The sequence below is a fragment of the Strix uralensis genome, chromosome 1, assembly GCF_047716275.1.
Source record: "Strix uralensis isolate ZFMK-TIS-50842 chromosome 1, bStrUra1, whole genome shotgun sequence".
In the NCBI taxonomy this organism is placed as follows: domain Eukaryota; kingdom Metazoa; phylum Chordata; class Aves; order Strigiformes; family Strigidae; genus Strix; species Strix uralensis.
In genome coordinates, this window is record NC_133972.1 from 18,913,512 (window position 1) to 18,936,708 (window position 23,197).

A 23,197-nucleotide genomic window follows, 5' to 3' on the forward strand; every position below is an offset into this window, starting at 1 on the left:
GACTCCACCACCGCCCTGGGCAGCCCATTCCAACGCCCAACAACCCCTTCTGGAAAGAAATGCTTCCTAATATCTAGTCTCGCCTTCCTTTCTAAATCAGCTGGATTAAACAAGAATACATTCATAAAACAGTAGCTGACAGAGACATTAGTTTCTTGATTCCCCCTGGTCACCTGAGCTGCATTAACTCTCTTCATAGTCCCAGACACTGCAACCAGAAAGCAGAACACATCATCTTAACAAAGATGGTGGGTATCCTCTGGCCTGCAAACTCTGGGGGCTGAGATACAGTCAGATATCCCGATCTGCTATCACATCAGTAAACAGCAGCAGAAGGAGCAGCGGGCTGGACAGGTAAGAATTGGTGATGTTTTCAACAGCTGATGTGAAAATGAACAGTGCACATCTGCTAGAGCTCTTTGTGTCCCCCAGGCCTGGACACACAAAAGCCTTACCTCTGCTATTTAAACAGATGGAAACCGCAGCATGCAAAGGAGTATCTCCTTGTGCAATGGAGACGTTTTGAGGATCTGCACCTTTGGTCAGCAGCAAATAGACCAGTTCAAAATAATTCTTTCTGAGGCATATTTGCAGTGGTATTTCAGAGTTGGTTCCAATCCCATCTGGCAGAGCTGGTGTGAAGGACATGAAAATAGCAGGGATTAAACCTGATACACCAGATCTGCAAACTACAGAAAGTTCTAAACAGATGAAGGTACATGCTGATTCCTGAGCAGGTGACATTTTTTTTTGGTCAGCTTTTTACATGTATCTGTTAAAGAGTTTTTGACTAAGAAAATTTTCAGAATCTCCTCTTACCTCCCATTAAGCTGAGCAACCAGTCCTCCTGTTGTGATAGGAAGACAGAAAGGCCAGAACATATCTTCTTCAAGTAAGTCAGTCACTGACAGAAACAAGCCTCCTTGCACCTCTGGCACTCACAAGGCTGCAGCAGGACTGTGTGCCCATAATTTATAGCTAACATCAAGTTATAAGACGAAATGCCAGAGTAATCCCAGGAATAAACCCCATGCAAAACAAGAAAAATGATGATGTCTACACTAGCTAAAAAAAGAAAGACATCTGGTCATGCCTTTGAAATCACTGAAGTAGTCAATTACTTGTAACATAACAACAGACTGAACCCAAAGACTGTGGCTTACAGTTTCTATCAGGATAATACTGTGGCTGAAGACAAGAGAAATTAAAAACCGAAGAAACTACAAGCAAAGGAGCAACAATAATCTTTGGCCTTTTACCAACCCTGACAGCCAAATTTCATTTGAAAAACATCTTTCATCCCATGTAGCCTTACTAGCTTTCCCATGGTCGCACACAGCAGATGCAGCCAATGGACTGCACTCCAACAAGCTGCTGCACTTATACAGAGCTACCAAAACCATGTGTTGGTATTTCTGAAGCTATGTTGCTCCAAACATGCCAAATAAAATACCGTATATTTTATAATACATTAATATTGCAGTTTTTCACCTCCTCGTTCAATCAAGCATCTTATGAGGTGCACTTGCTTATCCGGTCTGTCACACTGTTGGATAACGTTGCCAATGTCAACATCTGAAAGACTGCAGTTTTTGAAGAGTCCTCCACCTGATGGCTCTTCCCCACTGGCTTTCCCTGTTAGCAGCAGCAAAACTTTATGCCACATTTGCTTCTCCAGCAACTGTTTTATGAAGCTGTTAGCACAGGCATGGGAGATGTTACAAACCACCCCTTCAGGGATTTCTGCAAAACAGTCAAGACAACATAACTCACTCAAAGTCACATAATAAAATCCATCTCACTGTAAACTAATTTCAGAATAATGAACTCATTAAATTCAAAGTACAGAACAGCAAAATGCAACACTTGCATCTTTCCGTCCTTATGCTGACAGCCAAGTAAATTTGAACAATTTTTCATCATACTGAATTTTTGTGCATATTCCGGTGGTTCTAAGTGCAAAACACAACAGTAAAATTAAGTAAAAGCACATTGTTCCAGTAATATCAGTTGCAGAAACAGGGAAAAGAAAGGGTAAAAGTGCAAAAACTGTATGTTAGCATCAAACACATTTTTTACAGCAATTAAGTAAGGTGAGAAATGGGAACTCACTGTACCATGCACAGAAGACAGCAGTTTCAGAAACTGCTTAACTGCATCTTCCTTCAATACATTTTTAAGGTGTGCTCCATTTTCAAGCCTGTAGAACTGGACAAACTGTTCAAGAACATCCAGGAAAGAATCTGTATCAGCTATGGCTCTGCTTTCACTCCCTCCTGCAAAACATTACAGAAATTGAAAATCCAGTTCCTTCCTGGCATGTGTTCAGGGCAGGACTGTAATACGTCACATCTCAGGGCTCTAAGAATCGCGTAGTGGCAGGTTAAAATCAGATGCCTGAAACTCTTACTGCCAAAGCCGGCACTGTGATGGATTTCGTATTCCAAAGTATATTTGATACACTCATCACAAACACTCTTTAGCATAATACACTAGATTGAAAATGGTATAGTTCACAAGTTGATCTGCATGCAGTCAGGACACTGCTGCTTCACAGTGATATCGTTGTCCAGAGCTTTTAGAGTAGATGACTAAAACCAGTAATGCTTTCAGCATACAGTTTTAATCAGATGTCCTGAGCTTGTCTGATTCCTCAGTGCTAAGATATACAGCCATAAAATTAATTCGCCCTCTTAAAAGAAAAAAACAAAACCAAAAAAACCCCACCACATCAAAATGACACCTACAAGTTTAAGAGACACTTAAGTAATGGCAATGGAAGATCTTAAATTATGTCCCAATAAATGCCCTTAAATGAAAACTGAAAGACTTGGCCTGACTTTCCTAAAAGCTTGAGGAATTCAAGTACATCAAAGACCAAACAAAACAGTAGCTTTACCCTTTAGGACAAAGAGACAGACAGGTTGGTCATCTTTTTAGCAACGAGGACTAACCTCAAACTGTTACCTGTAAAGCAGTGGCTTATTCTCCAGCCTCTCATTTTGCACTAAGACTAGAAAACTCTTGTGGGCTGTGCATTGCCAATAACAAAAATAGTAATAAAAAAAAAAAAAAGACCACAAAAGACAGGCTTAGCTACCTCCAACACCAGCCAAAGAGATTACCACCACAGGGGTATTGGTGTTAACCTCCTAACTGAGAACCACTGGGCTAAGACCTTCTCCAGAGCAGAGGTTTCTACAGTAAAGGAGAAACTGTGGGAATCTGCTTGCCCAGAGCCATAAGATAAAAGTGCAATGAAACCCAGTGCTTTCCAGTAAACTCACATGCAATACACACATGAAAACAGAGATGTAGCCTAAAAACTTTGCTTTTTTGCCAATTTGATCTGCCTGTGTAGTCTTTTGCTGTATCTGTGCTTTGAGATTTGCACAAGACGATCAAATCCTGGTTTGAAAAGGTTATGCTTTGGGCTGATAGAGTACTACTGCTAATACAGGTGTTACCTTAAAGTTCTGGTTGGTTAGTGCCAGGGAAAACAAGCAGATCAGGCACCAAGCCATTTCAGGAAGACTGTACTGAAGAAATGCTTTCAAGATGATCAATGTCCATGCTTGGGACTTATTTTTAAACAGCAGTCTAAACCATGGCTTGAAAAGATCAGCTGCAGGATCTACCTCATCAGTTTCTGAACCTCAAAGTCCTGCAGAAACATCTTGCCTCACCAGCCAATCCATCAGTTCTCATGCAGATACTCACAAGAACTTCTCTGAATGGCCTCCTACAACTGGATCCTCTGCTGGAAGTGGCCCACTACAGTCTCTTTCAGAGCTAGGATGTGAGTAGCAACCAAGCTGTAGCATCGTGCTGCCAAGAAGGTGCATCCTGCAGGGACCCTCCAGTCCTGAGGGTAGACAGCTCCCCGTTCCTGCCCCAACTAGCATCTCTCTGACCACGCTGCAGTACCGGCAGCTCAGGCGTGCTCCATTGGTTAGGGCAGACAAGAAACTATGTTGGGGTTAGCCAGTCTTGATACTACCACATTGGGGTGTTATTGTACAATTTTTATGTTTTCTCATTCTCATTTATTGGCGTGGAAGGGGAAATTCCCATTGTTTGGGCAATCGCACTTGATACATTAGTTTCCAGAATGGAAAATTATAAAGAAACCAGACAAGTCAGAATCCTTTTCAGATCTGGCAGGCTATTATAACAAGGCAGACTGGAAACCAGTTTATCACCCCAGTTCATGAAATTTCATATCAGCACTGGGACAATTAAGATTTATGTCTTTCTGTATGACAACAGCTCCTCTGCAAATTGCCTAGAAGTATCATTAATAATTTTGAAAATGCACTTTGAAGTTTCCCCATACTTCAAGTGCATAACTAGATTTTAGTTCCCCTGTTTTGGTTATGGGAGGCTCTCATAGTTTTAGTTCGATAGTCTGCTCTGTTACTTTTGTCCCTTAACATGTGCAGAAGGTAAAAACTTTTCCAAGTAATAGTTTTAGCTGCATATCACTGACATAGATCAAAGATGGCTAAAACTTTGTGAACAAAGAGCTCTTACTAAAATGTTATTCTCTTTTCAAAAATACTAGCAACTTTTCACTCACATTTTCATCATTTCAGGACTTCTCTTTTTTTGTCAATATTTTTTTGTTACTAAAAGCATTTTAAATATGCCACCAATTTTATAATAAAACATTTAATTTTCAAAAAAATAAAGTGAAGGTAAGAGGTTAAAATTGAAAGAGCATCAAAAAGAAGAAGCTTCTATGGCAGGGGGAGCCTCATGTTAAGGATGAGGAAAAAAAAACAGTGGCTTATAGTAACTTAGAGCAATTTGTAGTTACTTATTGAATGATATACCAAGAACATCAGCTGTACAGCAGCCACCTTCAGGCACGGACAAACATTCATTATTGATTGACAGAAGATCAGGGTGACAACTCATAGGAAAAGTTACATAAAAACCACCTGCTATTACCAATTACAAATAAAACAATTTTGTATCTAAAGGATGTAATTTTAAAACAGGAAATACACACAGTCTATGTAGTACCTGTCTGTTTCTGAGAGGAAGCATGTTTCTCAATGTGATTGCTGACTGCTTTTACAGCATCGAAGTTTTTGTTCTTTTTCAATATATCTATGACATATCTTGACCGTGCATCTGGAACAGTGGGATCGACCCCAGAATTCAGGAGCATGATCACATCTTCTGTCTGGCCTAAAACATTACATGAATAAACATTAGAGGAAGAATAATTCTCATAGTTCAGGGGTTTTGTTCTGTTTCCCTTTGTACGTTTAATTTCCTGGAACAATTTCTAGCATAAATTTAATTTAAAAAGAAAAAAATCTATATTTTTCCAGTGTCATAAGAATGAGGTATTGTTAGGTATTTTTCTCCAAAAGAAACCCCTTCAAAAAAATTAAAACTCTATCTTCATTATTATTAATTGGGAAATGGGAGCACAGAAACACAAAGTGACTGGGTGCCTCATGAGCATCTCACCAGCCAGAGGCAGTATGTGAAATTCACCTCCTCCCTTATGCCCCAACCCTGTTCTCCGGGCTCTAGGCAAACTGCTCTGTACATAAAGGAAAAAACAAAACAAGGGAATTTGCTACTGTTTGGAAGGTGACTCAATAAACCAGAATATTTCACATATTCAGGCATGAATATACACAGCTAGGCACTGAGTTTCTTTCCTATGCAACATAAAACACATGATTTCCTTGGTAATAAGCCCTATAACAAAGATGTCTAGTTTGACTAACGGTAGGTGCCATCGCTTTTGACAGGAACTACCATCCTCTACAGTATCTCACAACAAGTATTACAGATTACACATAAACACAATAAATGTAATGGTGATTTAAAGCCTCAACACAGCATCTAATATTCTGGAAGATGACATGCTCACTTCTTAGTAGGTCACACGGCACTACCAGGGGGACCTTTACAGCCCTGCAAGCAGCTGCCTGTACTCCTCCTGCCTCAAAGAGGCACATTTGCTATAAGCCATGTCCTCAGAACAGCTGGGAGAATGCAGGAGCACCAAACCACCGAGTTGCACAGGAGAAGACTGAGCGATGGTGAGCAAATAAGTGTTAGACCACCACATGCCCCCTAGGCACACCACCACAGCACACAGCCTCTGTTACTGCACGTGCCAAAGGCAAAATCTAGATGAGGAAAAATAAGGCAGGCTAACACAAATGTCTTGCTTTGTTTGTCTAAGTCTTATCATTCAAGCTACTTAAGCGATTATTTTTTGTTAACAGATGGGTGCAAGGGTTTATTCTTATATGTATATTTATATATATTTATAAAAATGCTCTCTATATAATATACATAGAATCATAGGATGGTTTGGGTCGGAAGAGGCCTTAAAAATCATCTAGTTCCAACCCCCTGCCATGGGCAGGGTCACTTTCCACTAGCCCAGGTTGCTCAAAGCCCCGTCCAACCTGCCAGGGAGGGGGCATCCACAGCTTCTCTGGGCAACCTGTGCCAGTGAATATATCATATATGTTTAGATATATGTATACACACTATATAAAAACATAAACTTTAATAAATAAATATATATACACTCTATAGATAATGTATATAGTATATAAATATAAAGAAATAAACTTTAATAAATAAATAAATAAATAAACAACCTCTTCTGGAAATGCAGGAGTCATTTAGCAACAGATGGAACTGCTGCAAAAGATGTGTTACACCTTTCCGGAAAATTAAATTCTTCAGATATAGGTTGTGCATATTTCATTCATATTAAAGAGAACCAAGAGAACATCAAGGCATTTAATGACTGTGGTGGTTTAGGCCCTGCTGGGATCTGAGACCATGCTGCCGCTGCTCCACCCTCAGACCAGACAGGGCAGGGAGTGAAATACAAACCCCGGGGTTGAGATAAAGAGAGTTTCAATACAACGGTGTAACAACAACAAACCGAACAACAACAAGAACAATAACAGTAATAACAATGAACAGAGCAAGAGATATACTGATACAGCAGTGAGGGAAAGTGACCGCACAGAGGGGCGTCTACCAATCTTCCCGCACTTGGGCGCCCAGACGTGAAGTCAGCATGGTATTGAATAACCCGGCTAGAGCTCCCTCCTCACTGCTGGGGAAACTTAACCCTATCCTAGCTGAACCAGGACAATGACCTAAAGTCTGGTGTTATCTTGGCGTTGATGCTTATTTCCTGTTGCCACCTAGTGGGCAGAGTAAGATATACAAGAAAAAAAGCCAGGTCAAGTTAACATAAAAGAAATCCCATAGAAAACATGAAGGAAAGCATCTCATTTTCCTCCTCTGACAAGGTATACTACTACTTAGGTTTTAAATCTTCACCTATTTAAAAGGACAGGATAGGTCTCCCGGTGGTCTAATATGATTTTAAGGGCACATCAAACTTTAAAAGATAATTTCTATGATTCTAAAAACTGAGGTATACTTGTGGGAGTATCATAACCGGTCAAACCAAAGAGCAAAGAAAATGCTCATGAATCAGGTATACAAATATAGAAGGGAATTGTTGAAATGTTTAAATATTAGTTACCATTACAAAGTCTACATTCAGATAAAAGGACTTTCTCATTTTCATTTTCTTACTTAGCATGAAACAGTAAACACCAGGGTCTGAAGTTTTCTTCCATTGTTCATTTTTCCATATGAAAACAAAACACCATACACACACACACACACACAAAAAGTATTTACTGCGTTTCTGGGAATATTCACTGGAAGATGCCACAATATGCAGGAGGGTGCATCCATCTCTGTCTTGCTGGTTGATCCTATCCTTCAAGTCTGGCCTCTGAGTCAGTAACCACCTGAAGAGATGGTTCTTTCCTGGAATGATAAAAAAACCCCACTTGTTATAAATGGTAAACAGAGATACAACTGAAACAGATCCTGTTTTTTTCCCCCCATGGAGTGGGGCAAGATGCATCTATATGAAACCTTTTCTCAAAGATGGGGAGTAAGAGAGGGATGAAATATGTGAAAGAAAATCATGGTAAGAGCCAGCTGCATTGTGGGAGACATGATGCCACATTCTCACTGACTCGCATCAAGTGCAAATCTGAGGTTGACTCATGACTCTTTAGCACGTACAGAAATTGTTGCTCCACACTGAGGTGGCAGGAAGAAATACTGTATTTTCATCAAAGCTGATATATTCAGGTTACGAAAGACCCACATCAATCACACTTTCGCTTCAAACCACAGAGAAGAACAAATATGTTAGGTTTGTACCACTATCAGGCAGAGATGATCAGAGAGTCTTTACAACATTTTTAAAACAGTGCCTTACTGGCACATGCAAGGTTATACCTAGACGATCTGACCTCATTACTTTACAAAAAAATTTTAAAAAGCTCTAGCTGTAAGTTCTCTGATGAAGGTCACCATTGTTTTATTTTAGCTGCAGATGTCACTCACTTGCTTTGATACACAGTCTGATAACAGCATGAAGCAGATACACTCCAATGGTTTCAACTTTCGCCCCAATGGAAATTAGCCACTTGACTAACTCCGCTACGTCTTGCATCTTCTCACCATGCCCATACAACTCAGAAGTCTGATAACAAAGAGAATTACAACACATTATTTTTACATACCCAAAAGGTGTTTCCTTCTTTAATCCTACTTCCATGGTTTTTATTATAAGAATCAGTGGAACAATAACAATCAAGCCCTATCCACTGCAAAATGAAGCATTTATTATACATGTAACAATTCCAGTAGAAGCTCAAAACAAATACTCTTCTCGTGCAAGATGTTCATGAATCTTAAAAAGAATCTTGTCCTGCTCTGAACAGTGAACCTAAAGTCTGTTTTATAATATGTATTTCTATAGTTCTCTGTAACTGACTGCAACTTTCTGCCTTACACTTGTCTATTAAATGTTACTGTATCTCAGTGCACATATTGCTGTAACTGGATATTGCGTCTTTTAAGCTTGCATGAGGCAGTTTATGCAGGCAGTTACCCCAAAGCAAGAAAAGGCTGGAGAAATACTTGAAACTGAGAAAAGGGAGACTAGAAGGAGGTTTGCGGAACTCTGACAACCAGTCTTTTTAAAGCTCAGGAGCCCCATGGATGTAGAGCAGGGCAAAGTCTTACTCTCATCCAGCTCAGGAAGCATCTGGCACTATTAAGACAACAATGATAATATGACTGCTCACTCAAAGAGAGCACAGCAGATAGAATTTTGGCCAGATAAATTCTTAGAAGGTGATCTGATAAAAGTATGGAATTTAAAGGGAAGTTTACAAACCAAGAACTAAAGGAAAGCACATAGCCTGAGCAGAAGGCAGCTGAACTGAAAAAGGATGTTCTAGCAAAGACTTAATGAACATGAAGCACAGTCTACAAGGGGTACAGTAATATGGGGATCTCTGGAGGTGGGTAGAGGAAGCTCAGACAGAAATTGAGACAATATGCCAGAAGGATCAGGACATGAGGGGGTGGTCGGAAACAGTGTTCAGACATAATTTCTCCATTTGTGCCAGTCATCTTTTTAAATAGCAGTCTTCACACATGCTTCCAACATCCACAAATAAATCTTTTTTTCTAACACCTCATGACAAATTTTGACTGGCAAGAATTACTGTTTGCGCACAGTTACAAAATCAAAATACAACAAATTACAGGGAGAATGTAGTGGCAGCAGGGGAAGTTTGAGTTGTCAGAAAGCCATATTTTCTAATTTCTGCAAAAGAGAAGCAGTGCTTAGGGATCTTTCATCTTGATTCTTTCAGTCTTCCACATGTACAACAAACCCACTACAACAGCTAAGACTGATGGGGCCAATTCAATAATGAAGGCCATCCTATTTTGCAAATGCAACCCACTTTTATCCTCCTCTCTCAATGAAGCATTCTGATTTGCTTGCCTAGAAAGGAAGATTTTTTGCTAAGACACCCTACATGTGTCTTCTACTGTGTTGCCACGCTTTACCATCAGTGTGAGGAGCACATTCACCCCTTGCAGGACCACTTTGCTGCTGTGCCCCAGGACAGGGTGCTGCTAAGAGCTGCAAACCACGGCAGTGACAGTGGGCACCTTCTCTTGGGAGCTGCTTTAAGCTGAGGCTCTCATGCCTTTGGCCCCACCACAGCCATGCTGCTGCCTGGCCATGGGCCTTGCTGATCCAGGACCGAACCCTGACCCACCCTCCCTTCCCACAAAAATCCAAGCAAACACACGAGGGATGATAGCGGGTAGCTAAAGTCCCATATGGGCTACTCTGCGGGCACTAACACAGCGTACCTGCCTAATGATAGCTAACCAAGGCATGCTTGCATATATTCATCCACTAATTCCTCTGCTATCATTATAAACAAGCCTATGAATAGATGTCAACTTGTTTTCTTTGCATTACCCTTCTTCATCAGAATTATTCCCGCTCACTCTGTCAGGCACCTAACTGAAATGCATTTATGGAAAAAGCCTCAACTTGAAATTATTATGACAAAAGCAACAGCCAAATGGCAAATTCTGGTATATTCGACCAATATGCCCTGAACTGTTTATTTGCCAGCCAGTAAATATCAAGCAAAGGTACTGTGTCGCCTACAGTTAACATCTTCTAAAGCTTCCATCAGGAAAACCACAGTGCTGTAAGAAATCTAGCATACTTCAGCATAAAGCCTAATGGAATTTCTCAATGAATGTGTAACCATATCTTTTAGAAGTAGGTTACATACAGCCGAACTATAGTTAATTAACTTATACACACAAAGAAATGGAAGAATAAAACCAAAAGAAATGGATACAGAGAATTTTTTAGTGTTCCGTAAGAAATGTTTTACCTAACTGCAGTTGCAACAGGCTGGGCATCCACTGTGTGGTAACAGACACACACATTATGAGATGCCTTTAGAAAGTTGGTATGTTACTGCTATGGACACCAGCTGTTCCCGAGTTGCAGAGCTGGTGAACTCCCAGCAGCTCCTGCCTCACAGTCAGCCTCCAGCTACACCCTGTTTCCCAAGGGGCCAGAAGCAGTGGCTGCACACCCTTTCATGCATCGAAGTGTTTTGGCATGACACCCATGGCCAAAGGCAGGGGCAAGCAGCAGCGAGCCCTACAAGGCCACCTGGCTCACATGGTGATGTGGGCAGAGCCCCTGGGGTGTACCAGTGTGCCTGGCACAGCACATGCACCAGGCAGGCACAGCCAACCAGCAGCAAAGTATGTGTGAGCACAGCAATCCTGCCAGCATAGAAAGTTATGGAGGTTCCCAAATGCTACACAACATGAGGAATCACAAAATAAAGAAAAGAATGAGTTTCAGAAGAACAACATAAAGACCAAATTCTGCTGTCTGCAGATGCCATCATCTCAGTGAAAGGCATTAGGAATTGTGACTCCTTGGTCTATGATGACATGTTTCCGTCTTGCCAAAATCCTCTAAGTCATTTGGAAAGTGTCAAAGCCTTCAGGGAGAAAGTTTAGCAGTTGTTGCCTAGGTATAAAGCAACCTACCAAAAATTTGGGGCATTGAGGGAAGGGAAAATTCCAACACTGCACCCAGGTTCAACTCCCTGTAATCATACTCAGCACTGTGAAGCAGTCCAGAGACAGGCTAGCGAAGTATAAAAATACCCTAACCCACGTATATCATAAGTTCTCCTAGTTGGAAAATATATCCAACTTAACTGATGTCAGACATTTTTCAGCATTAAATTGTCAGGTTACCAGCTTGACATGAATAGCTTGCTATACTTGAGAGGAAGAGGTCTTCTTTTGATCAAATTAAAGGAAATATTAAATTACATACAGAAATTATGCAAATTAGGGATTTAAAAAAATTTTCACATGAAAAGGCACAAAATAGATGATTTAACATAATCATACAAAGTCCATATATTATTTTCCATTTTATTTCTCTTTGATCTATCTTAGCCTTGCACACAATATGGAAAATCTCTCACTAATGTGAACAGGAAGAAGAAATAGACACAAGAAGAAAAAAAGGACGCTACTTAACCTCAAAGAGATTCTTCAGTGATAACTGGTTGACTCTGAGATTGGTGGGCAACTCCTTCTTCTCGGACAACAACAACAGACAAGACTGGAAAAAAAAAAATTAGAGATCTTATAAACACACTTAGAAACTTTGTCTTTCACTGCCTCATCAGATCTTGTAGGAAAGCAAATGAGGGACAACAACATTTCAGATCTTTTTTAAAGATTGTAACAGATTACTGAATCTACCTTTCCATTGGTCAACTGAATTAATGTAATATACAGTGGACTGTGGGAAGTTATGACCAATGAAAGTTTCCTCAGAAATAAAAAACATGTAGAAAGGTCAGGCCCTAAAAGTCTCTCCAACACCCCTTGGAAGTGACCCTTTGCTTTAGGAATGGACTTTTACATTCATGGGCATGAGACTCCCCAGCTACACCAACATCCTGAGCAGAAAGCAAGAAATGCATGCTGCATCTTTTTCCATTTTCTGTTTCCCTAAAAACTTGAACTTGCTCCTTGAAAACCCACCTAGCTTCACCAGAGGACAAGGGAAGAAATATGGATGTCATCTACCTGGACTTCTGTAAGGTCTTTGATACAACCCACCATAACATTCTTAGCTCTAAATTGGAGAGATATGGGTTTGATGGATGGACTATTGGACAGATAACAAATTGGTTAGATGGCTGCATCCAGAGAGTTATAGTCAATGGCTCAGTGTCCAAGTGGAAACCAGTAATGAATGGTGTCCCTCAAGGGTCCATACTGGGACCCGTACTATATAATATCTTCATCAGTGACATGGATAGTGGGATTGCATGGTGCACTCAAGCACTCAGCAAGTCTGCAGATGGCACCAAGCTGAGCGATGCAGTTGATACACTTGAGGGACAGGATGCCACCCATAGGGACCTTGACAGGCTTGAGGAGCAGGCCCATGTGAACCTCAAGAAGTTCAACAAGGCCAAGTGCAAAGTCCTGCACATGGGTCAGGGCAATCCCCAGTATCAATACAGACTGGGAGATAAAGGGATTGAGAGCAGCCCCATGGAGAAGGACCTGGGGATACTTGTGGATGAAAAATCGGATATGAGCTGGCAATGTGCACTTTTAGCCCAGAAAGCCAAGCATATTCTAGGCTGCTTAAAAAGAGGTGACGCTCTCCCTCTACTCTGCACCTGTGTCCAGCTCTGGGGTCCTCAGCACAGGAAAGACATGGACCTGTTGGAGCAAGTCCAGAGGAGGGCCACAAAAATGATCAGAGGGATGGAACACCTCCTCTATGAGGACAGGCTGAGAGAGATGGGGTTGTTCAGCCTGGAGAAGAGAAAGTTCCAGGGAGACTTTTTTGCAATAAGGCCTTTCAACATATAAAGAAGGCTTATAAGAAAGGCTTTTTAACAGGGCCTGTAGTGATAGGACAAGAGGCAATGGTTTTAACCTGAAAGAAGGTAGGTTTAAACTGGACATAAGGAAGAAATTTTTTATGAATCATGTGGTGATACACTGGAACAGGTTGCCTAGAGAAGATGTGGATGCCCCATCATTGGAGGCGTTCAAGGGCAGGTTGGACGGGGCTTTAAAGAACTTGATCTAGTGAAAGATGTACCTGCCCACAGTACAGGAGTTGGATGGGGAATGTGGGGCTGTGGTCAGTCCATAGCAATCCCTCTCTGTCCATAGCAATCCCTCTCTGTCATTCCCTCCTCCAGTGTGGGTCCTTCATGGGCTGTGGTTCCTGTCAGGAACCTGCTCCTGCACAGTCCCTCCGCTGGCTGCAAGAGAACTCCTGCTCTGGGCCTGGAGCACCTCCTCCACCTCCTTCCTCTTCTCCGACCCTGGTGTTCACAGGGCTGTTTCTCTTATTTTTGTCCCCTCACTCTGCCAGGCAGGGTTTTATCCTTTTTAAAAACACACTTTTGCACCACTATCATGGCTGAGGGGCTCAGCCGTGCCCTGTGGTGGGGCCACTGGAGCTGGCTGGAACCGGCCGTGTCCAGCACGGGGCAGCCCGACCTCTCCTCCCAGAGGCCCCTGCAGACCCCACTGCCACCACCTCACCACCAACATCCAATACAGGTGTAATCGTGACAATGATCCTTTTATTTTTTTTAAAAAAAAAGTCACTATAGAGAAGAGGATTAAAATATTTTCTGGTGATTCACTTTCTGATTTTTCTAAATGATCTGGTTTTGTTCAACAACCATGTACTTCCACTGCGATACTCCTTTATTCCTGGGTCTTTCACAGACAGCTTCAAAAATCCAGCTTGTCATACAGAAGGAAAAAGGACCACAAATAAACATGTATTTTCTTCCCTCTGATTTCTTTCAAAAATAATGACTCTAGATGGCACCATAACTGTAACAGAGACAATAGCAAGAGAGAAGTGAGATTTCAAGGTCATTGCATTCCTTCAAGAAATGAATTTCAGAAATTATTTATCACTAAAAGTATTTTTCAAGTCTTAAAAAATCAAGACATATGAACCAGGGAACAATAAACATTCACTAGTTTAGATTTTAAAGGCAAAACAAGCTTACCCTGAAGAGGTAAGAACATAAGCAGCAGCAGGTAACACAGCAACAGACTTACCCGCCACTTCCCTTTCTGGGCCAACCTTTCTATCACTGCTTGCCAAATCAGTGCATCAAACCTTGCGCTGAAAATATAATCATATGCAGGGGGAAAAGTTGGTGGAAAGACTCGTTCATCTGCAAGAATAGGCAATCAATAAAATTCTTTAGTATACACAGCACTTTTAAAGTTGGGGGTCTCCAACTAAATTACTTATTGCACAGTGACAATTTTAGCACAGATTAAAACCCAGGAGAATGCCAAATGAGGGCTTAAATATCCCTGGCCACCCAACTGATATGGCACTGTTATTAGCGGCCAGTCTTCATTAAACAAGGGGAAAAAAAATTACGCCCTGCCCTCAAGAAACACATCTACACCCCAAGACTTTGTGACCCTCGTAGCAGTTCTTCCACTTGTGGGTGAGACCACCTATGGACGCTGCTAAAGCTAATCAAGATCCTTAACACAGGGCTACAAGTTTAAGTAAATGCAGCAGGGGCACAACCCAAAATCTCCTGGCACGCCTACAGGCCCCATCAGACAAAGCCTGTGAACCAGACAAAAAAGTAGAGGAGAGAGAGGCTGAGGAGAGGGCAGGGAGACACAGCGTGGACATTGCTCAGAAAAATCCACACTATGCCACAGAAAGGCCAAATTCTGTCTTTTTATTGCTGCTCATTACTAGCTGAGGGAAAGTGCCCCACACTGGAATACACTGCACTGTAAACTCAAGATTAAGCTGAGTATCTTCTAATTATTTTCAAATCTACCTAGCTAAAAGAAAAGCAGAGTAGTATGGACAAAAACCACTAAAGCCTTCGGAGTTGGGAGCTCCAAATGTTCAGTCTTGTCTCCCTGACTGACCTTTGACGTTTTCCAACTGTTCCACAATTGACATGTTCTTGTGAGACAGCACACTCCCCTGCACAGTGTTTTGGGATTGTTGGCATCTGCTGTATACAAACTGGATCAAGTTCACCACATCCTTTTGATTAGGCCACTCAACATATTCATAATCCTCAAAGAGACCTGAGGCACTAAGGACCAAATGAATGATCTCATGAAGGATGCCCTACCAAGGACTTGTATTGTCATCACTACTGAAAGGCTCTTAGAAAAATAAAGCTCTTGAGTTTACCATTCACACTTATGAAGATTCCTGCTACAAAATCAGCAACTTGAGTTCGATCTGCAGAAGCACTCAGGAGAATCAAACCTTTATGAAACATAGAAATCGCCTGATAAGAGTCTGATAACATGATCAATGAGTGGCCAGCTCTATAGTAAGCCTGAGAAAAAAGAACAAAAAAGACCATTGTTGGGAAAATATTCAGAGATCTTTACTACAAAACAAAATGTTATCATTTTTTCCTAAATTCTCCAATTATGCTATAAAAATGACATGCAGTACTGTTTTTACAGCTTCTCACACACACATCCAAAAAAAGTGCAATAGACACCCCTTGAAATTCACAATAAGCTACTGATGTCAACCCAGATACTAAGAGTGATAAATCCTGGAATACAAGACTTGGAAAATAACTACAGGATGAAAGATATACTTTTAGCAACTAACTATATTTTAACCTCCTCTGGACAGGATTTTTTTTGTGTCACAAGGTCCAGAATATATGTTTATGTCCCCATGTCACTGCATTTTGCAGTATTTACCACAACACGTATATTCTTCAGCCAATGGCACCTGAACTTGTTAAATTCACCACCAAACTAGGTTGTACTGTCTCAGAGTCACAGTGGAGTCAATTTGTTCAAAACAGATAGCTGGCATGCTGCAATGCAGCGCAAGTTAAATTGGTATTTGCAAGCAATTTTACCATATCTAAATCAAGTATCTTCTACTACAGTCTCTGGGAGTCTGTGGTGGTTAGTCCAGAAGACTATTTATTGTACATAAAAGCCGATCCAAGTGTATGCCTCTGTATCAGAAATACTGTACGACCGCTACTTATTCCTAACAGATGAGTATTTGAGTCAATGTGCATTTAATCAATGTGTACTTAATCACAAGCGTATCTGTAGTGCATTGTTCTGTCCGCTGAAAATACAATATGACCTTGAGCACCACGTACTGTTCCCAGGAACACTTAAAGAATATTAGGGCACGCTGCCCAAGGGAGCCTTCAAAGCTAAGTCCCCATCCCAGACCTGACTGCTGTCAGTGACTGATGGACCTGTACTGTGAGCCAGGCTCTGTAAGACCACAAGTGAACACAGAGCTGGTGAACCTCACCACAGACGGGATCTGCACAGCATGCCGTGGCCCGGCCAGAGACCTGCCCAGTGCTGCATCACCCCAGGGTCTCCAGTATTACAAGGGCACATAAGATTTTATTACTTGCTATCACCCTGTCTGGGATATTAATAAAACAGTTATGTTTCTTGAAAGCATTGGTGCCTCTCTTGTTGGGACCCAGACAGAACCAGCACCTCCTGGTGCAAAAGTGAGCTGCTTCATTTTATTAAAAGTACTATTATAATAGTGATTCTGATGCTTATGTAGAGTCAGACACTGATTCTGAAATGTTATGCTGTATTTGTTTATCACACCTCAAGAACAAAACACAATAAAAAGCAGATATTGACACTTGTTTTACAAAGTAAGGCATGCAAAAACTGTCAGCTTTAACATCTGAATACCTTAACATACTCCGGATCCCAGTGTAAGCTCTGGTAGGCTGAAAACACTGCTTCTCTCCATTTACCAAGACTGTACAAGGCAGTTGATTTGTTGCAGTGTAACACAGCTATGTCCCTGGAACACCTAAAAATATATTTTTAGTATAACTGTTTATTCGTTTGAAAAAAGATGCATCGTACTTCATAGTTAGCAACAAGAAAATAAGTCTACAGATCACCCACCTAACAAAATTAGAGGTAAAAATAGAGCTGTAGAAAATAAAGATAATTTGAACATCAGCTATAAAATCTCTTAGTGACATCCTAAATGATACCTTCGTGATATCCTGGTCTCTTCTGAAGCAGAAAGCCAACCCACTGGAATAATGCAGTATGAGGATTTATAAAGAGTTTAGACCATCTCGACACACCTAGATATGGCTCAGTGAAAGCCAGTGGCCAAGAACGGGTGAAAACAGACACATGAATGGAAGCTGCTAGATGGAAAGAATGCTAAACACATTTTGGTCACCAAAAAACAACCTAAAGGCATTTTACTGTATCACCAGTTGATTAAGTCAACAGAATTATCCACATTTACACCAGCTAAGAAATAAAGAAATGTATTTTACAGAGAGAATAAAGTATATAAAGCATCTGCTGGATCCAAGAGTTTCTGGAAAGAGCTGCTCACAAATTACAGGACTACAGCCCACGGGGTACTGGGGAGCCTGTAAAGCCTGTCTTGCCTGTGCTCAAATAGTATGTGCCACACAGATGCATCCTTCATCTTATTCCTACTTACTAATTTACACTCTCTTAAGGTTGTTTCAACTACACTGAACACGTTCAGAGCACACTCTTGCATGCAAGGAAATCCTGACGAGGCCACCTCTGGCAAGGGGAAAGGAGACACTCGGCAGTGGATCCCTGCAGTATGATGAAGCCCCACTGCCTGCGAGGGGCAGGCACTGGAGGTAGCCTGCTCGCCTCTGTCCTTGCCCAGCCCTACTCCCTGCATATGCTCCAGGCTTAGTTTACTACTTAGTCTAAATGGCCAATAGTCAAAATAAAGGAATAGCTGGTGTTAAATTAGGTTAACAGCAGTGTTAATACAAGTTAATAATGAGTATTTAATAGTTAACATAATACTCAACTATTCAATCATTAATAGCATGAGCAACTGATGTTAACTGATGAAAACAAGGACCTAACATTTGGAAAGAAATACCCAAAGAAGTCTTCTGCTGAAAAATTATTTTTTAACAAATCTGAGAATACTAAGACCAAATAACAAGAACAAAGTAACCTGCATGAATTATTTTAAAGATAATTAGATGACCCAAGTAAAAACAGGTCATAGACATGACCCAGTATGTGGCAGAATCACAACGAGATTACTCCACAGTATGTCAACTAAGAAACAGAAGTAATTTAACATAAACCAACATGGTTTATGGAAAATTAATTTGAGATTTAATTACACTTATTTATAATTGATGCTTATATAAAAATACTCAGATTACAGTAACTAATCTCCCACATATGTCAGGAACAGCAATTCCTCTTTAATTATAAAACTGGTACACTAAAGAGTGTGACAAAAGATACAAGAAAACCAGATGTCAGGGCAGGAAATACAGTTCTGAGTTAACTGTAGTACTGTACAAATTTCAGATTTGTCTTACGGTTTACATCTTGTAACTCAAGAATACTTACTGGACCCATTGCATTAAACAACCGAGCATATGTAGAGCTTGATCATACTTTCTGATGGCCAAAGAGTAATTTCCATTTTTAAAATCCTGGTTCCCTTCTTGTCTCATAACCTGTGCATATTCCATGGCATCCATTGCTAATTAAGAGGGAAAAAAAAAATCAAACAAAAGCACAATTTATGAGACACTTCTTTCCCTAAAATTCACTTAAATTTTCACCTTAGCTTTTGCATATTTGAAAAGGAGGACAAAAGAGCATATCTTTTTTGTTTGCTGCAGTTGGAATAGTAAAATATAACTCAGGTGATAGCCTCATCTTTGCTGTTGATGCCTCAGCTTGTCATTTATTTTTTAATCAACTTCAGCTAACCAGATGTACCACTGGTATGCATTTTTTCCAGTTTTCCTCCTCAAGTCTTAAACCATATTTTTAAAATTAAGATTCCAAATTATTTAAATGTGAGTACGCATACTAAATGGGAGGAAATATCCAAGAGAACAGACAGAGTTCATATGCTTAAGAAATACATGAATCTATACATCTCAATTACTTAAACACAAAACTCGTTTACTTGCTCTTTATTTATCCTTATGACTTTTTTCTCCAGCCTCTCTGGCCAGACATTCAATAATCCAATGTATATAAAACTGCATTGAAACTTGATTACTCCAAGAAAATACTGTAACGTAAGTATATTAATAGTGCATAAGGACCTTGAATCAGTTTTAAAACAGTTATTAAAATGATTACAGAAAGGAGCTAAACAAAACAAAGGTTGAAACAGGCATCAACTGCAACTGACTGAAAAAATATTTCATCATTAATATTGTAAATTCAGGTTCATTACATAAAACTAATCACATGGTCAGGCAGGTAGATAAAGGAAACAAACACAAGAGGAAAAACAGCTACATGTATGTTGAGAAACAGCACATCAAAGTCACAGACAAGAGAAAAATCCAGTGCTGAAGCCTGAATCGTTCTTCACAGATTAATTTTACGATTAAAAGCCATTTCCATTACCTGCAAAAACCTGTTGTTGTGGTTTGGGCCCAGCTGGCAACTAAGCACCACACAGCTGCTCACTCAATCCTTCCTGCCCTGGTGGGATGGAAGAGAGAATCAGAAGAAAAACATAAAAAACTCATAGGCTGAGAAAAAGACAGTTTAATAGGACAACACAAGGGGAAAAGAAATAATAATGACATTAACACTAATAAAAGAATATAGGAAGCGAGTGATACACAATGCAATTGCTCACTACCCAGGAACCCGATGCCCAGCCCATTCCTGAGCAGCAGCCCCCCATCAGGCTTCCACCTAGTTTATATGCTGAGCATGACGCCACATGGTATGGAATATCCCTGTGGTCAGTTGGCGTCACCGGTCCTGGCTGTGTCCCCTCCCAGCTTCTTGTGCCCCTCCAGCCTCCTCGCTGGTGGGGAGGGGTGAGAAGCTGAAAAGCCCTTGACTGAGCATAAACACTGCTTAGCAACAACTAAGACATCAGTGTGTTATCAACATTATTCTCATCTTAAATCCAAAACACAGCCCTGTACCAGCTACTAGAAAGAAAATTAACTCTATCCCAGCCAAAACCAGGACACACAATCTGCAAGATCTCTTCACAACAGAGCAAGCGGATATTTTTAAGTATATGAACCTACAGACAAACCAAGAAATACAACCAATGTATTTTCTCTATAGTATTCCTCATGATGAACCTGAAACGTTGAGAATCAGTGCTGTATTGCAAATACAGAGGTATGAAGAGGCAACGCTATGGATGGCACGGCGCCTCCCTCACTCACCCAAGCGCAAGAGGTGCTCGGAAGGATGACACCTGCACTAAGCAGAGAGGAGAGCCCACAACCCTGGAGAGGCAAGAGCTGAAGAACCAGGTGCAACTGCAAAGCTCAGATCCAGGCTGCTTCAGGCTGGCTGCGAAAAGGCCTGTCAGATGTGATGTCTTATTTAATTAAACAAATAAACACTCTGTGATGATGTCTGCGATCCAAACATCACCTCATTAATTCCAGGGAAGGACCAAGAACAGATGAAATTCCCAGCTATAAACTAAACTGAAGAAAAATAGGTCTCATCTTCATGGGGAGGTATGATGACCAGTCACACTAGAGGAGCAATAACATTTACCCTAGGCAAATTAAATCACCACTTAATTTTAAAATATATACTCTACATTTTTCAAATACTACTTATCCAGACAGCGAATCAAGTGCACTCATAGCATAAGCGGCACTTTTTTACGCTGCATGGTATAAGCACTGTCAAGGTGAAGAAAAGGAAAAAAAATAGAGCATCAGTGCAGAGAATAAAAAGCAAATGGTAAATGATTGTTCTACCTCATATTTTTGTAATTCTTTCAGCTTTCAACTTTTTAGCATCAGAAGGTTAGATAAATTATTTTCACTGAGAATAATACCAAAACAGTTCAACTACACAGGAGCTTCTTCATGCAGGAATACACGTGAACCCGTGGTTTTCTAAATCATAGCTGAATTTCAAGCTTTTTCTTTTTTTTTAAGAAGGCTATGCTTCTACTTAGGGTGTAATTTTTATCCAGAATTATATTTACCTTACTTTTCCTTGGAATCTACTTAAAGTACAATTACAAATAAAAGACATTTAGAGGATGCTTAAAGGATTATTTTTCCCAAAATACAGCAAAAGACCACCAATTGCAACACACATTTTTTAAGGACCTTCAAACGTGTCCTGTGCTGAGAAATTTTGGAAATAAGCTCCCTGTTTCAGATCAGGAGGCGGCATCCCCTCCCCACTCCAGGGGGCAGGATTTCCAGCAAAACACAAATTCCCATCATTTTCCAGTACTGGAGTTTCCCAGCCAAAACTCCAAACTGTAGGACATTTAAATAACCCGGATTCTGCTGCGGCTTTGGTACCGAAAGAGCCGGTCGAAGAAAACTCTCTAAAACTCAAAGTCAGAGTGTTAGAAAGCAGGCATTCTTTATTGTAGCGCTGGGTGCACGGGGGATCTCTCCACCTAACGTGCACACCTAAGCCAGTGAATCTACAACTTAAATGCAGGTATCTTATACATATTCATGAGGTTTCACAATACAAACATACATATTTATAACAAAGTGTAATTAGTTCTAAAGTTTTGTGTCAACAGTTCCTTCTCCTTCTCATCCGTTTGGGTCATAAACACATCAACATTCTCATGCTCTCTTCCACCTTATCTGAAACGTGATGCGATGCGCATCCTTGAGTGGGGAGTCATCCCTTTCAGTTCCCATGTTTGATATGCAATGCGCATCCTTGGCAATTATCCTTTTGGTTCCTGTGTTTGATATGCAATGTATACCCTCGAGTTGGGAGTCATCCTCTTGGATCACAGATGTCCTCCATCTCCGGGTGTCAGGGGCCGAGACCCACTTCATTGGGTCATAAAATGCCCGTATATCTCCTGTCACCATGGTGCTACATCCTCTGTCCTTGGGGCCTCTATCTTTGTTTATGTATGCTTGTTTTCTTTTGTTCTCACAGTTCAGAAATGCCTTGTTCCCACAGCTCAAAAAGGCTTTAATTTAAACAGACAACTCTCAAGCTTACTATTGCTAACCATTCTATAGTTATGTGCTTAATTTTCTTAACATTTCTACATCAGCTTTAGCAGCTGCTCCCAAGTTTGCAGATGCAAGAGATACACAGGCATGCAAATCTGACATCTCAGTTAATGATCCAAAAGAATCACTGTGCTGACTAGCATAGCATGTCTTGCTATTGCCTAACATCTTCCTGAAGCATAAACAATTTTAACTCAAAACCAGTGGATTAACTGAAGACCTATTATATAAAGTCTACTGAGCATGGCGAGCATTAAACAAAAATGTTATCTATTACTCTGGCTTAACTGGCACAGGTAAAGGTCACAACTGCATCTGAATATAACTAAAGAAAGATTTTGTAACAGTGAGTGCTATGGGTTTACCCCAGTGGGCAGCTAAGCCCCTCACACACACCCCCAGTGGGATGGGGAAAGAGGAAAGGAAAAGTAAAAGCAACAAAACTTGGGGGTCAAGATAAAAATTGTTTAATAAACAAAGGAGAAGTGGAAGGAGAAAGAAAAGAAGTGATACAAAGACAATCATCCATCACCCCCCACACGTAGACCAATGACTGCCGCAGCCCAAAATGAGCCGTTTAGGACAGTCTCCCTCCCCTTGGGACCTACAACCAAGTTTGAGATACCCGTGGACTGAATTAAGGTGAAATGACACCAGCCAACCAGTTTAACAATTTA

General features: G+C 40.7%; 1 protein-coding gene across 5 annotated transcripts in view; it reads right to left on the bottom strand.

Moving 5' to 3' along the window:
• Positions 1 to 23,197, bottom strand: part of TRANK1 (tetratricopeptide repeat and ankyrin repeat containing 1) — a 64,857-nt gene that overhangs the window by 27,892 nt on the left and 13,768 nt on the right. For 2 of the 5 annotated variants that reach the window (XM_074858433.1, XM_074858413.1), the window contains exons 2-13: positions 19,933 to 20,010; positions 18,910 to 19,045; positions 17,212 to 17,335; positions 15,692 to 15,842; positions 14,569 to 14,687; positions 11,990 to 12,073; positions 8,434 to 8,572; positions 7,711 to 7,842; positions 5,029 to 5,196; positions 2,118 to 2,276; positions 1,492 to 1,743; positions 456 to 632 (exon numbers count right to left, since the gene is read on the bottom strand). In XM_074858433.1, the coding sequence (XP_074714534.1) occupies positions 456 to 632; positions 1,492 to 1,743; positions 2,118 to 2,276; positions 5,029 to 5,196; positions 7,711 to 7,842; positions 8,434 to 8,572; positions 11,990 to 12,073; positions 14,569 to 14,687; positions 15,692 to 15,842; positions 17,212 to 17,335; positions 18,910 to 19,043 (1,639 nt within the window). In that variant the 5' untranslated portion in view covers positions 19,044 to 19,045; positions 19,933 to 20,010. Of the gene's footprint in view, positions 1 to 455; positions 633 to 819; positions 1,105 to 1,491; positions 1,744 to 2,117; positions 2,277 to 5,028; positions 5,197 to 7,710; positions 7,843 to 8,433; positions 8,573 to 11,989; positions 12,074 to 14,568; positions 14,688 to 15,691; positions 15,843 to 17,211; positions 17,336 to 18,909; positions 19,046 to 19,932; positions 20,011 to 20,720; positions 20,742 to 23,197 lie in introns of those variants that run through there. The other 3 variants (XM_074858423.1, XM_074858449.1, XM_074858442.1) reach the window with 3 other exon arrangements.